This window comes from Myxocyprinus asiaticus, chromosome 37 (genome assembly GCF_019703515.2).
Source record: "Myxocyprinus asiaticus isolate MX2 ecotype Aquarium Trade chromosome 37, UBuf_Myxa_2, whole genome shotgun sequence".
Lineage (NCBI taxonomy): Eukaryota > Metazoa > Chordata > Actinopteri > Cypriniformes > Catostomidae > Myxocyprinus > Myxocyprinus asiaticus.
In genome coordinates this window covers 18,377,904-18,393,889 of record NC_059380.1, presented here as the reverse complement: position 1 = coordinate 18,393,889, position 15,986 = coordinate 18,377,904, and the positions used below count along the sequence as shown (strand labels likewise).

Sequence of the window (15,986 nt, the reverse complement as noted above, 5' to 3'; positions counted from 1 at the left end):
ATACAGTTAATAATTTTCAACAGTATCTTTATCAGTAGACATATTCCGGTATTCTCGTTCCTCCCCCACAACAAAGGCCTGAGGAGTGAGGAATTTTGAAGAAAATTCAAAGCCCTCTGAAGCAGTTTGGCTTTTCAAGGCAAAATCCTGGGATTAAAAACACATCTCTCTTGGGATTTCTCTCTGTTTGGTCTTGAGCAGACCACAGTCCTGTGAGTCGTCATCAACCCTTGTCACACAGAACATGATGCATGTGATAATCATAATCAGAACATCGTGTGAACTGAGAGCAATGCTGATGTCTCAGAAAATCTGTCTCATTCACAAAGACACATCTAAATATACATTTGCAGCACTGCTGGCCACCAGTCAAATGCAAACACTCGGTTAATATGCTCTGTATCCAAAACCTTGCAAAGACCACAGCCATATTCAATAAATGCAAAAGTGTGTAATTTCTGCACCATTTGCGTCACCAAATAGAATGGCAAAAAATAAACACTATTTTCAAACAGATTTGCAGAATCCTCCCCCGTTTGTCGTAGATCGAACAGATAGTGCCACCTCAAACTCATGCCATTGGTGAGTCAATGTTTCCATGTTGGGCTGAACGGACCACTCAAACAAACAGAGCAACATTTTTATTATATCGCCACAGAGACAAAAGTGTTAACAGTTTATTATTATTATTATTATTATTATTACACTACAAATCTCTTCCTTATAGTTGTCTCTACATATTAAGCTGGTATAAAAGAAAGTATACCGACATCAAAAAAGTTACAAACTTCAGCTTTAAATATGCTGTTGACCAGGTATTTAAAGCAAGGGTTGCGTTAACCGAAATTCTCCGTCATTTACCGATTTTTTAAAATATTGACAGATAATTTCAAATGCTAACCTACATTTTGACAGATAAAAAAAACAAAACAAAAAAAAAAACATTTGAACTAAGTGCATCAATTTTGACTTCACTGTCTCCCACTGTGTGTGTGTGTGCACCCCGTTTATTGCCTGGTAATGTTTTACCAGGCGCCGTCACCACTAACACCTAGTAATATGCGTCTCTTTTGACCAGTTGTGTTCGGATTTCGAGGAGAGGGTCTCGAAATGATTAGTGTGTTACTTTATTATAATAATGCACAAAAACATATAATAACAAATTTTAAGCGTGAAAAAAGCAGTGCATACAACCTTCACCCAAGAACTCCTTGGTTTCACCAAACCTGCGCTTGGGGAGTCAAAATATATATATAATTTAAGCCTATCCACTATCATGTACATATCATGTATATCAGTATTCCATTTACAGTATATCATTTATTATAATGGATGCTACACCCCTGAATGTAATACTTATAAAATATAAACAAGTAGGGTATTACGGATAAAATTAGACCATGATGGACATTTTTACAACTAAAGATTTTTCCAAGCTCAACTTCTGATTTAAAGTCAAAATGAAATGAAAACTCACCTCTTTAACTTTCAGAGAAATTTCAGTTCTTATTGTGATCAATTCATCAGTACACGTTATTCCAAAGCAACAAAAAAAAGGAAAAAAAAAAGAATTGGTCGTCGTAAACTTTCGTCAAAATGTAGCCTAATCTTTTTTATTTTTAGCTGAAATCATCAAGCCCTCTTAAACTCCTTCCCTCCAACATTTTTCATGATCAAACAATGTTCCCCAATTTATAAAACTTGTAAATTTGTCACATCACAAAAGTGAAATGGGCTGTGAACTACACAAATGATATGCGATATTGACTACAAATGAGAAATGGTTGTCGACATGTACACAATACTGTGTGGGGTGTTCTGTGACAAACATACCTTTGTTTCTGGCCTATAATTGGACTTAATGTTAAGATGGAGCAGTAAGGGGAGTCTATAATCCTGTTAGTGTAGCACCTGAGTTGAAATGGCTAATCCTGTTTAAACTCACAACACAGACCAGGTAATCTTCCAGTGTCCTGATCAGCAGCCGGCTCGTTCACCGCGCTCAGGGTGAGACATCAATCCATGATCACATCTGTGCCAGGATTAGCCATCTCACAGTGAAATATCATATATGGCGTGGAAATGTGCATGATAAGTACAGTACTTAGGTTTTGGAGGCTTTTAACTGTGTTTTTGTCCTTCTTTTCTGTGATGGTACTTTTCAGCACAAATCTGGACTGAGCACACTGACCTACAGTATAGAAGCTGAATCCATTTTCAGCAGTGGTGTATCAATGATATTACTGTATAGCATTCATCTTCTACTTTGTGTTCCAAACCACAAAGCAATATATATTTTTTTTTATTATTATTTCCAGGAAAAACAGTTATCTTTTCAAAGTGTTCCTTTCTGTATTGAAATGCATTAGAAGGAGGTGCCACTGCTTCTCTATAACAAACTTGCTAGAATTCAAATTTGATTTGCCTGTCACTGTAACCTACATTTGGAGGCAGCTGAGGCATTTTGAGGCATTTCTGAGGCTGATTTGGGCATGTGCAGTGCTGCCCGCACACAGCTCAATCATCATACCCATCATGCACCATGAACAGCCCGCACCGCTCTCTCCGTTTTCCTGTCTTTCTTTACCTTTCAATTAGACAGCCACAGTGAATACTGATCCTTACTGTAACAAATATATAGATGTTTCTGTGTAAGTTTATCTGGGAAGTTCTCCTTCTGGGAAAGAAAAGTTTTTTTGTTTGTTTGTTTTTTACACTGTTTTATGCATGACATCTACAGATATGTACAGTATGTGGTGAATGTTAAAGGCATCATAAAAAAAAGAATGTTCTGTGGTTAGATGTATCTTTTTATGCACACATCACACTTTCCGTTTGCTAAATTTGGATCTGTAGATGCTGCAAATCCAAATATTATTTATTTATTTATTTACCTCTTTTCAAACTGTGCAACTCAAAAATTACTCACGGGAACTTCGTAACTTTTTGACATTTGGTAAAGCAATGCAATCAACAAAAACTACACACAACTTCTCGTTGGCAAATAAGCTTGCACAGCAACACTAACATTATTCTACAGTTTTGTCATGATTCATACATTCTTTCTGCACACCACTCTAACAGATCTGAGCACTGTTGTCAGTGCAGTTCTAAAATGTCACTTTTTTTCAGTCAAAGCCGTGATTGGCTTTGTGTTGGGGGCCAAAAGGGGTACAGAAACCGACCTGCTGGTCCACTCCCATTCCTTACCGTGAAAACAGCAGTTTGTCACTAAAACGCAGCTTCTGAAATTATTCTATTATGCATGGACTGCCGTCCCTCCTCTTAGGCTACTGGGCTGTTCCAAAAGCACACAACAACATTTTGAAAGTGTGTAATAATATTCAAACTGCTGAGAGTTCTTGCACTCTGAGCTGCATTCTTTTAATGCAGTAAACCGCCACCCCACAAATGCATGACCGTTACAAAAATACCACCGTTTTCTGGTGGTGTTGCATGAATGTGCAACTACAACTAGCATTATTTGTTATCTGATCAAAGTGAGAAATTCTTAATTCTAACTTTCTCTTTTAATAAAATTAATTAATCATAATTACCCTAACACAGAGGACTATGCTTTGCTTACATGGCTTTCTTGCTTCCTTACAAATCATAAAAGTCTGCATACATCTAAATGTACATACTATATGTACACAAACAATTACTGCACATCATACAACGTTAAACAATATACAACATTAATCTAAGTCTAATACATATTATCAAAGTGTTAGATTCTGACCTATGCACAGTATAATCCAGGAGTGTAATTGTTTTTATAAGTGACTTTTATTTCCTGGAATTCAATGTATTTACACACCAACCGTTTACATTGCTGATGACATTAGATAATAGATGTCAGACCACTGCACTAATCAAAAAAGATAGCTGACTTAAAAAAAGAACAAACAAAATTGTTCTTTCGTTAAATAAATTCCAGCTTGTAAAAGTCAACACATTTTAACATGTTTATGCTTGTTTACAGCAATAATGTAACTGTAAAGTAGGGCAGAATAGGAAATCTTTCACAGTTAGTGCTTAATTCAGCCGGAGTTGACTTAGTAATTGTCTGTGCCAAGCACAGATTCAGTGCTTATGTTTTAAGCCAACAGATGCAGGCTGAGTTCATTAAACCGCATGGTTTGCAGAGCATGGAGTTTGCCAGCGTGATACAGCTATGCTGCATTTTAAAACTGTCCTACTAACCCTGGCAGTGGGCCTACAGCAGGTATTTAGGGTAAGGGTTGGTAATTTTCCCTCATTGGTCCCAACCCTAAGTCCCCACTCTGCCAACACCTTGCTGGATAACAGGGCTTTTCTCTGGTTCAGCAAGAATGACAGGTTTGACGTATCTGCAGTTCAAGTGAAAAATCTCCCATGTGACCAGGGGGGGCAAAGTATACACTTTTCACATGCTTTCCCATTCTTTTCTTTTAGAAAAATCTCGAGTTAGTTGAAGGTCAAGGTCTGCTGTGATGTGCGAGCAGCTCCTCCCTCTTGCTTGAAGACAGAACCATGTGTTCACTGGCTTTACACCCACATTAGTAAAAAGAGACATCTGCAAAGTGAAAACAGGTGAATCAACTGAATACATCAGCACTTGTTTGCTAATTCAGGCACAGGGAAATGGCGTCAGATGCCAAATAGACTAAATAAAAGTTTTTCAGATCATATAAAAGTCCCCTGGGTGGCTCCAGGATCAGGAATCACATTCTCCTAAACTTGATAGTTGGTGATTTAATTGTGCAAATATTACACAGTTTTTATAAGGCAGTGAATTTTACGGGAATCCATATGCTAATTACATATTACATCTATGTTTATCACTTCAGCGAGTCAAATAAACAGTTTTTTTTTTTTTTCATTAAGAAGAAAATAAACTGTCAACCAAAAAATATATATTTATAAATCACTTTCTAGGTGGACACTTTTATAGCAAACTGTGCCGAATGATTTAATTTAAGTGCATATTATATCATATGAAAAAATAATGATAATACAAATTAAAATAACAAGTAAAAAAATTAATTAATAACTGAATTTTGCCAGGCCGATTTGGCAGAGATCAGTTTTATTTCAATAATTAATCACACACACACACAGGCTTACTGAAAATCTGTGTAGTATTAAGTTTAGATATTCTTTTTCTATCTTGCAAATGCCTTTTAAATTGACTGAACACATTAATGTTACATTTTTTAGTACTGCAAATGAATACATTTTTTATGTTTCCAAAAGAAAGCTTTTAGCGGTGAGCTATTTTAGTGTCATTTTTGTTATTAATTGCTGCAGTAATATAACTTATGAGTTGCTGTAAAATAAGACATTATATTCATATCAAAAATATTTTAAAAAAAGGAAACTATACCTTTCGTCCTATTTTTTTATCCACTTAATTAGCTTGAAAATTGAAAGACAAATAATCGTACAGATACAGTATTTGCCCTAAACAGTACTGCTACAACAGGACTAACATCTGAAAATTCTGCACCCAAAAATATATATTTTTTAACTTCAAATAAGCACATCCTTCTCATAAGTGCAGCGATTAAGAAATATGATCTCAGAAGCATGTTGATTTAAGATCTATTTTGAACTCCTTTAGAAACTCAATGTAAAACAGCAGCATTTTAAATCTATAGTGCTCTCATCCTTTTAAGAGTGTGTATAGAGACACTAAAAATTCAGATCATAATTCTACTTTACAAATAGTGTACTTGCTATAATTTGCTAGTTTTTCAGGGCCAATAAGCTGTAATAATTAAAATGTAAAATGAATTGTGTATAAAGTCAAATTCGTCCATTTTTGAGAAAACGTACTGTACTGTTACTTATTTTCCAATAACTCCCTCTCTGCTAGCATATAGTGCTTAAAGCGCATGACTTTAATTATCAGTGCTATAACTGCAAATTAAAGTCAGGTGCTTTAAGCATTATAGAAATCCCCATGTACAAATGGGCTTCATACAAACCATTTCACAAATTAGGAACCAGACATAAAATTACCCTCCGTTTTTTTTTTTTTTAGCAGGGAGCTGAGTGTATTTCTAAATAAAACTCACTCGAGGAGAGAAATGAGGAGATTGTAGCTGGACATAATGAGCCAAATGAATGTGGGTCAACAAAACTAAACTCTTTCAGTTGAATTAAAGGAGCCCCTTTTGTTTAATGCGAAATGTAAACAATGCGTTTGCCTACTGCCTTTAAAATGTGACATTAAAAAAAAATACAAAATAGAAAAAACACGACTGTTGCCACTGTTTACGCATGCAATTGATGTTGTTACTAGTACAGAAAAAAAATGTTTTTAAAACTAATAAAAAAAGAAATATCTACAGTATATATTAGGGCTGGGTGATATGGACCAAAAATCATATCTCCGTATTTTTAGGCTGAATGGCGATACACAATATATATCTCGGTATTCAGCTAAAAGTTCAGCTGTAAGTCAAAGCCACATGTGAGGTGGTAAATGAAGCTTGCATCGCGCTTTGTTTCGGGACAGAAGACTTTTCGGGCTGTGAAGGCTTTGCGGCCGGGGTTGCAGCAGCACGAAGTTTAATACATACTGCAGGGAGGTTATTTTATGTTACATGTGCGCACGGTAGTCAAATAAAGGAAAAAATCCATCACCATCTTTTACAGCAGGGGTGCTCACACTTCTATGAGATCTAGTTTTCCATCATGTTATTGCAGCAAAATCTGCCATACACAATATATACATTTATCACAATACCAAAATTTCAGTAGTCTTTAGTGAAATGTGATGATTTTTGATAACACAGCAAATAATAGCCTAACACTAACTAATTTGTTAATTATAAAGTAATTAAGTTCTCAAGTTATTATTCAAGAGTAGTAAACAGTCAGAAATAAAATAGCAAAAGAAAAAAAAAATTGGAATAATAAATTGTTTTAGAAAACTTTTTAACAGCTTTTAAAAAAAATAACAGTATCAATTATTCAATTAAACATTCAGAATGAATTTGACATAAAACTACTACTGGTCTTCCCTGTATGAAAAATATTTTAATACTTTTATACTAGAGTTATACAAGTTATCCAGCCAAGAACAGTGAGTGGTTTTGTCGTTTTCTTGTTATTGTGCACGCGCGCAGCTGTTTTGCTGCTCATCTGATCTTTTAAATCCAAACCATCTCCAAATAATTGAACCATTGTTTTTCTTTTAACTAACCAGGTCTTATTTTGCAGGAGAACTTGAGAGAAGTGGGGGCGGGGTTGCGCGGAGAGTGTGAGAGAGATGCAAACACGGCACGGCTTTACGGAAGAAATAGTTGATGTAACGCAACATTAAACTGTATCGATATAAATGGTATTGTCTCATCATACATCTCATTTGAAAATATATCGATATACCTTAAAAAGTCGATATTCTGCCCAGCCCTAATATATATATATATATACACACACACACACTGTATGTATTAAAAGAATCAATTAAATAAACAGTACAAGGAAGAGAAAAATTGGTTAGGAGTGTTAAAGACAGCAGACCGCTTCTCTTAAAAATGCACATTCCCATCTGAGGAAAGGCTTTCTGGCAAATCGTGTCTCATAAATACTGTAGACTAAATGAGAGAGGCCTCAGCCCTGAGAGAGAGATAGTTGTGTCCCGAGCTAACTTGGCCAAGAACTCAATGGCACCTGGATAAATGCAAAAAATAAAAAAAATAAAATAAGAGAGAGAAGATATTTAAACAAATACTTAGTCCTAAGACTTGGATTTATATTTAAAGCAATGGAGCAGTCGGGCTGCTTTGAAATCCTTGTGTTTTCTTCCATTTGGGAAAGATCCATCCCTGAATGAGCACCTATACCTCCAACCAAGTTCTGAGCTCCCTGAATGCACGTGACTGCCAATGCACTACGTGAATGTGGGTCAGGCATTAAAATGTATGTGTAATACATAAGGCAGCATGACGTTGTGTTTGGGGCTGTTGCTGGGTACAAAAACAGACTAAAATAAACCACAGCACAAAGAGGTGAGAACGCAGGGGTGATAAGGTGCCCTGTAAGGTCCTGGGAATTAATTCTGCTTTATGTCTGCTGCACAGAACAAGCGTGAAAAACTAACTGTCATGGCGTCATCATTGAAAGCGTTGGTGCTGGTTTCAATAAAAGAGAGTCTGTGTTACAACACTGTTGGTGTGACGTTGTGCACTGAGAGACAGACTAAGACACTTAAGCTATTTAAAACTTTTTTTTTTTTGAGCATAAAAGTGGACTATAAAAAATAAAAATAAAAAATGAAACAAATCGTAACAAATCAATTAATACATAAATCAACAAATACAAAAGACAAAAATCCAACACGTAACCACAGAAAATTTCTAGCATACTACACCAGTGTTTTTTGTATGAGTTCACATAAATAACGTAACCAGGTAAACTAACACTTTCCCCACTCTAGGAAGCTTAAAATATTTAACTTTAGCTAAAACAAAAACAAATTCATGCATTTACAAACACCAACCTTGATTGTTGAATTCACTCTTTTTTAAATTACTTTTGTACTTAAATGTTTCGAGTTGTTTGGTTACCATACCACATCTGTGTAAATGTTCATGAATGAGCCGTCATTTTGTGGCAGGGTGGGGAGCAGGACAGTGCAGATAATGGCGGAGAGGTTATGTTACTCCAGCAATACACATTTAGAGAAGCACAATCGTTTCCCCACCATTCAGCCACTGCAAAGCTAAAAACACAGCAGGACATTTTATTCCAACCATTTTATGAAACAGAATCTGCAATCAAGCCCATGGGTCATTTTATTTAATGAAGCTTGAAACCTTGATTACTGATTACAAAATGTTGGTTGCTTTTTCTTAAAATCATGCGGCAACCTTAATCTTTAATTATATGTTAGAGCCTTTTGATGCAATATAGTGTTATTCCATTTGCATTATTCACTGCTGGCGCAAGCTCTATTCCCTTTTGTGTCCACGTATTTAAGGAAAAAAGTTACAATCTTATGAAACATTCTGTCATTGTCGCGTCATTGATAATCAGTAGCAGATGAATCCAAGTCCAGCTGTAAACAGCATTAAACATAATGGAAGCATTATGGCTACAACAACCGATGACCTACAGACCTCAGTAACTGAATTTTTTCTCTACAGTATGCCCACAGAAGTAGCCCCTAATCTCATAGAAATTAAGCATTAGCTAGGCTGCATGACTCCATGCACCCATCTTAAAAGATGCACTGTTTTTTTAGCAAGTGGACACAGCCGATCACCATTCCCACTGTAATCTGATTTCCAATCTAACGAATTTACTGTGCCCTGAACTCTGCCAGTTTAAGTGCTTTCCTTTTGCGGTCGTAACTGCGTATTAATGGACGAGAGTCATTGGGGAAAAAACAATGATTATATTTATACCACTTTAATAGATTAGTTCATTCGATTAAACCACTGCAAGAAACTGCAATCTCATGCTATAGTTGCAATAAGTCACGGGATGTACGTCAAATGGGTGGTTGGAAAGGGTTTTAGAAGAGATATCTCACTGAGTGATTCATACAAACCCTCAGGACAGCAGGTCACAGTCCTAGCAGAAGAAACACTCATTTATGCATTGTGAATTTTACAGAGGTATTTTAAGACACTGCATGGATGAAAGTAGACTGTGAATTGCTACCCTCCAGTTGCCACAAATGAATTAGAAGCACGCAAACAGACTCAAATCCCTGAGAAAAGTGCTGCATTTTTGTTTTTTGTTTTTTTTTGGCACAACAAACTGGGAACTGGGTACATTTTTTTTTAATTTTCCAAGATATGATGCCATATAAAGACAAAAAAGTATAAAAAGTTCAAATACACAACTCGTGTATGTTTTTTTTTTTTCTCTGAACAACATACTATGAAACATTTGATACATGATTTTGTGTGTCATGACAAGTTTTCTCCCAATGTATATCTGAAAAGCAGATGGTTTTCTTAACATGCCCTAACACAGTGGGGTTAACGGCAGCTAACAATCAGTTTACGCTTTTCTTTTTTTTTAAGTAAAATAAAAATAATAAGTTAAAAAGTATATTTAGTCACATAGAATTTTGGGTTTTCTCAAACCAGTATGAAGGAGGACACTAAATCATTAACCACTTCGACAATTATTATAGCAAAGATACCAAAATTTTAACTGGCACTAATATACTATGATCGATACAAAAATGATGCCCGGGGTGATAAACCTAAAAAATTAAGTTATGAATGAAGTGAAATAAAAATGGGAAAAAAAATCCTGATTTGTTTCAATAGCATGACTTATTTAGCCCCATGCTCCATTTTTTGTCTTCAGCTTGCACCACATTCCAGAGGCAAGCGTGAGGGTTCACAAAATGGCGGACAAAACTGTAAACTGGGGCATAACATGGCGTGATGCCACCTACAGGAGCTAAAGTTTGATACGACCATGCCAGGTCAAGCTTAAAGTTATTAATTTTCACCATTCCAATCACTACTGAGGTTAATGTTCCTAAGAGAAAAGAAAGCATGTGGATCCAGACAGTCATATCTATGTCGTGCCCTCATATTCCCTACACCTTCTGACACAAGGCATCCCTGGTAACCTTGACGAGCACACACACAAAAAGTTAAAAAAAAAACATTTTTAAATTATTTATATTAAAAAAACAATTTATTAGTAAGCTCCAGTGATTTGTAACAATAGGCCAATGTGCCTTGAAATACTGAATCAAAATGAAACATCTGATTTAGAAGACATAAGATGTTAAACAGATTTCTCTTGGAAATCAATCCACTGCATATTTTTACTGGCAGTGGGAAAACAACAAATCCTGTCAATATATATCCTTAAATTTTTTTTTACATTTAAAACATCCATGGAGATAAATTTACTTCGCAACCTCGAATTAAAATAAAACTATCCAGTGGAATAAATCATTTAACTAAAAGTTCCAAACTATAAAAAATAAAATGCTTGAAGTCTGGCAAAACATTCATAAGAGGACATGCCATGTGGTTCTCTTCTCTTCACAAATGAAAACTAAAGCTCTTTAAGTCACCATAGATAAGAACCTCTTAAATCAAGATGTAACTATTTAGTATAACTATTAGCTGTTAACAGTCCACTCAAAAATGAAATCATTATCTACACTTTTTTTTCAGACCTGAACAGATCTGTTCTAAAATTCATCTGCCTGTTAAAACTGTCTGATAGTGCAGCATGAGCATTCTGTCTGTGCAGCTGTAAGTGATGTACCCTATGTGAGGACACACTTTTCACTTTAAGTCACCAACCTCCTCGTATATCTACCCGTAAAGTCACGAGGGTTAAATTGACACCTACAAGCTTAAACTACAACAGACCAGAAATGTATTCACAAGTATTTATTTATACTCTGATTGGGGTCATTTAACACAAGTCATTCCACTCTCACACTCCTAACTGAGCTGCATAACAAACTCAAAAAGTCGAGACCTCATTCAAACCACAAAAGACGGCACCACTTACTTTCATGGTGGAGTGCTGGAAAACCACAGATCACAATGAAGCCCGCAAACTCTAATTTTAGTTTTGCAGGGTTTCAAACTATTAACGAAAACAAAGAACTATAATGCACACATCTGCTCAGCCGTCTCTGAGACTCCAGCCCACCAAGCAAACCTGGAAGATCTGATATCTCACAGATCTACAGGCTGACAGTAAAATCGATAGTATGGGTAAAGCACTATCTGCAGCCTAATAATAGAGATGCCTTTTTCCCTGAGCTCTCTCACACACAGAGGGAAGTTTATCAGTTTAGCTAAACAAACATTTCACTGCCCTCAAATAACACAGCAGACATAAACACTGTAAAACTTACAGGTGTAAAAGTACATAATGCGTCCATACTGATACATGGAATAAGAAACAGAAAAGACTTTGTAGTTTATTTATATATTTATTGACTAGATGTCTAAATGAACTCTAATCTATAGAATAAAACTAGTAAACAGTCTCACACAGACAAGCAAACTGATTATTGAATCTCACCCATTATTCTGCATAGTGCTGTTCACTTGTAATGCAAAAATATTTTAAAGAATGAACTCTTTGAAAGTATAGAGGTGGTGTACGAAAGCTCTGCAGTAAAGTCTCCTCTTTCTCCTTTAAGATTAATTAAAAACAAAACAAAAGAAATTATAATCCCTGGTTCTTTTATTCTATTGTTTTTCATAAATGCAATTTTATAAGATTTCACTGACAGCAAAGTCAGCAATTAAGTGGGTCCTTACACAAGGCTGAAAACAACGAGCCCCAGCCCAAACTAAAACCTAAGGCTCAAAAAATACTTCTAAAGTCTTCAAAAAATTATTGATGTGAATAAACACCTGTGGATTTTTTGTTTTTTGACAATAACTCAAATTGGCTTAAACTGTGATCTATTTCATGCCAGTGTTCTGTACTAAAATGAGCAGTATAAGTTTGAATGTGGAGTTAGACAAAGCTCCGTCTTCTGCCAGAAACTGCAGTAGGAACACTGCCGGAGCCTCCGAGAACCGCCTGGTGAAGGGTGGTGGGGTATTGGGAGAGGGGGGTAGTTTGAGGGCTTCATCTTGGACTATTTAAACCATGTGGTGATATGAAATCAAAATTCTACAGTACTGATCCCACCTCAGGACCATCAGTGAAGAAAGAATGCAACAAAATAGCATTATCTTTAAAAGCTGGCAGGATATCAGATTGAGCATTTATTTGCATATTTTTCTGATTATCATCCCAGCAGATCAACAGCACACAATGTAACACTCAGTATGGCCCTCAGTAACTCATAACAGACACCAAGCTACAGTGTCAAACCATAAGCATGCAATAAATAGGGCCATAAAGTTACGATGTGCTCATAGAGAGGGTAATTTTGTGAGAAGACCTAAAAGTACTTTCAAATGGAACACACAAGTCGTTACAGTTCCAACTGGCAGACTGAAAGATGCCTTATACACAAAGGTTTTTGTGTTTCATAAAAAAGAATAAAAGGGAAATCGCACATGAAGGTAGGCCTCACATAACTCTGTGTGCATTACAAAAGAGAAAATAGAAAATAAAATAAAATATATATTTTAAATATACAATACATATATACATAATAAAGGTATTTCATATATATATATATATATATATATATATATATATATATTCAAAAATAAATAAGTAATCAAAATGTATACAAAAAGGGAAAAGTTCAAAACAACCCTGACGTGACTGTAGTTTGGCAAAACTAACTTGGGTAAAACCTGCCAACCACGAATTAGAAATTGCCATAGATAACACACTCATAACTGTAGTGAGGTGTTCCTTACCTGGAATTCGTGCTGTTCCAATATACAGCATACCGGTCTGAAATGATCTTACTGTCATCCGCACACACGGTGACACAAAAGAGGAGGACGACCATCAACAGAGTCAACTCCATCTGATATGCAATACAGTTCTTGTCCATAATGTCAATATAAACAATGAGAAAACAAGCTCAGTTAATATTCAGATTTGTTTGAGAGTAAGATATCTGTTCTTTAGCTACTTGATGATCATGTGTGGTTGAATCTTATTCACTGTGCAAAGAGAATTAATAGTCAAGTCAAAGCTCATTGAATGAACTTTTCAGGTGCTGATGCGTCTAGCATCTCGACCTCCATATCTTGAGAATGAAAGATGACCATAAAAACTCAATGTTTCCATGTTGATCATTTAAACTGAAGGGTTTCCTTAAATGCATTTAAAGTCACGCCGCATGTCACTTTTTGTGCGCCAAACGTAATGCCGCTTGCTTTTCAGATCCATTCTTCCTTCCAGTTGCTTTCAAAAACTTATCTCAGACTTAGAAAAAAAAAATGGCCAAAAAGTTACCATCCATTCAGCCATATGCCCATGCTCTAAAATCATGTAGTTCGGTCTGGTACTCCACACATGTGCGAGGAAGAGCGTGTGCGGGATACTGTGCGCGCGTGCCTCCTCTCTGAAGCCACTTAAAGACGTCTCGATCTTCCTTATCACCAGTCAATAAGACTAAAAAGTAGCCCACACTTTGATCCGTGTCTAACTGCCGTGTGAAAGTTCCTGGTTGCGGGGTTGTGAAGCGCTCACAACAGATTCCGAGTCCCGGAGCGGCGCGAGCAGACGCCGCGCATCACACGCAAAGTTGATGCTGTGGTCCTTATCGCTTCTGTCAACGAGACCCTGATCAGCTTGCTGCTCCTCATAAACCGTCACTCTCACAAGTGTGAAACGGCATTTTCCCCTTTCATATCCACACACGAGCGGTCATGCCTCCGAAGCGCTCTCTCTCTCTCTTTCTGTGTGTCTGTCTTTCAGCACATGTCTCAGCCTCTACTGTCTGTCCGCTAACAGCGGGGCGGAGCTGCTTGAAAAGGGGAACGCCTGGACCCATACACTAAAACTTTGGAGATATTGCCCATTAAGATGGTCATTAAATGAAATTAAACATAATTACAGTTCACATTAGATAAAGAATGATAATTGCGTATTTTCTGTGGGTGTGTGTGTGTGTGACACCTTTAAATATGTGTTATTGCTTCTAAGCTAAGCACTAATTTCACATAAGTAAAATCAAATGACATAATTATTACCTCAATTATTTAATACCTCAGTTATTTTAGTATTTACCCATTTATTTATCATTTGTATCTATATGATTTCTTAAAAAGTTGTGTGGCAACAATCAACCATTTTGTTCACCTTTGTTGTTGTATTGTGGGTGTCCAGACATGTAACACTTCTGCTATGTTGTCTTTGTTGTGACCATGATTTTGATAAGTACTGTGTGTTGGTCCTGGAACAACATTCTTGTCAAACAAACATGGTCACAATCCTTTCCCTAGCCATTATACCCCTAAAAGAGTGAAATCATGTAGTCAAAGCCCCAACCTATCTACCCTATCACTGAAAACCCTAATAAGCTGACTTTTCTCAGTTGATTGAGTAAACTCGTTCCCTCAGTTGAATTGAGTAATGGCATCTCCAAAATGTATGTAATTAAGTTTACTTAACTTGCCGTTCATATAGAATAAACTTTACTATTTAAGTTAAGGTAACTAGATATAAAAAGTAAACTTGACTAAGATTTTCTATTTAAATAGTGTTGTTTATACTTGATTATCTTTGTTGAATAGACTTAAAATTAGATCATATAATAACATAGCTCAAATAAAAAAGATTAGAACCAAATCTAGGTCAATCATTAAATAAACTTAATTCTCCACTGAGATGCACATGTACCTGTACTTCAGTTGCACATGGACCAGGTGAATGGAAATAGGGTCAAACTTGATCAAAGGAGACACAGATCACCCTGTCAGAATGGTGTCATCACACGAAACCACTATTTGCAACAAAACATCATAAATAATACTACAAAATAGCTAAAACCTTCATAAACTCTTAATAACAACTATTTAAATACCCCCATAAATTACCTTTGATCAAGGAAACATAATTAAATAATTCAAGCGCATGGGTTTATGGGTATTCCACATAGCCTCAGTTTTGTACTCAATCGTTTGAGTTATCAACATTTAAAATCTTAAGTCTACAGATTTGTAAGACTGATACATAGATATTTGAGTTGAGCCCAAAACGTAACATTTCAAGTAATGTTTAATTAAAGCTGAAGTATGTAACTTTTTCTATGTTGGTTCTGTATGGTGGCGCTAGTGGAACAGAAATTACATACTTCAGCTGTAAGACAACTTGATTTTTCCAGTAATGACAACATTGGGGTTTACAGAGTAATCTTTAACCTAACCCAAGAATGTAGCCATATATTTAGGATTAAGGGCGACCAAATTAATTTTAAATCATTTAAATTAAATAATCTATTAAAAACTTATATTGGTCCACCACTTAACAGAATATTGGGGGAATGTGTCCCTCTCAATGAATATAGTGATTATGGCCCTGCCCAAATCGAACCCTAAAGTCAGATCGTAATATCGGTTCAGGAC

The 15,986-nt window shown here is 36.0% G+C and overlaps 1 protein-coding gene across 1 annotated transcript in view; it reads right to left on the bottom strand.

Annotated features, from left to right (window-relative positions):
* Positions 1 to 14,334, bottom strand: part of LOC127428257 (ephrin-A2-like) — a 144,335-nt gene extending 130,001 nt beyond the window's left edge. The window contains exon 1 of the mRNA XM_051676476.1: positions 13,326 to 14,334. Coding sequence (XP_051532436.1) covers positions 13,326 to 13,465 — 140 coding nt within the window. The 5' untranslated portion in view covers positions 13,466 to 14,334. The remainder of the gene's footprint in view (positions 1 to 13,325) is intronic.
* Between the last annotated feature and the right edge of the window lie 1,652 nt (positions 14,335 to 15,986).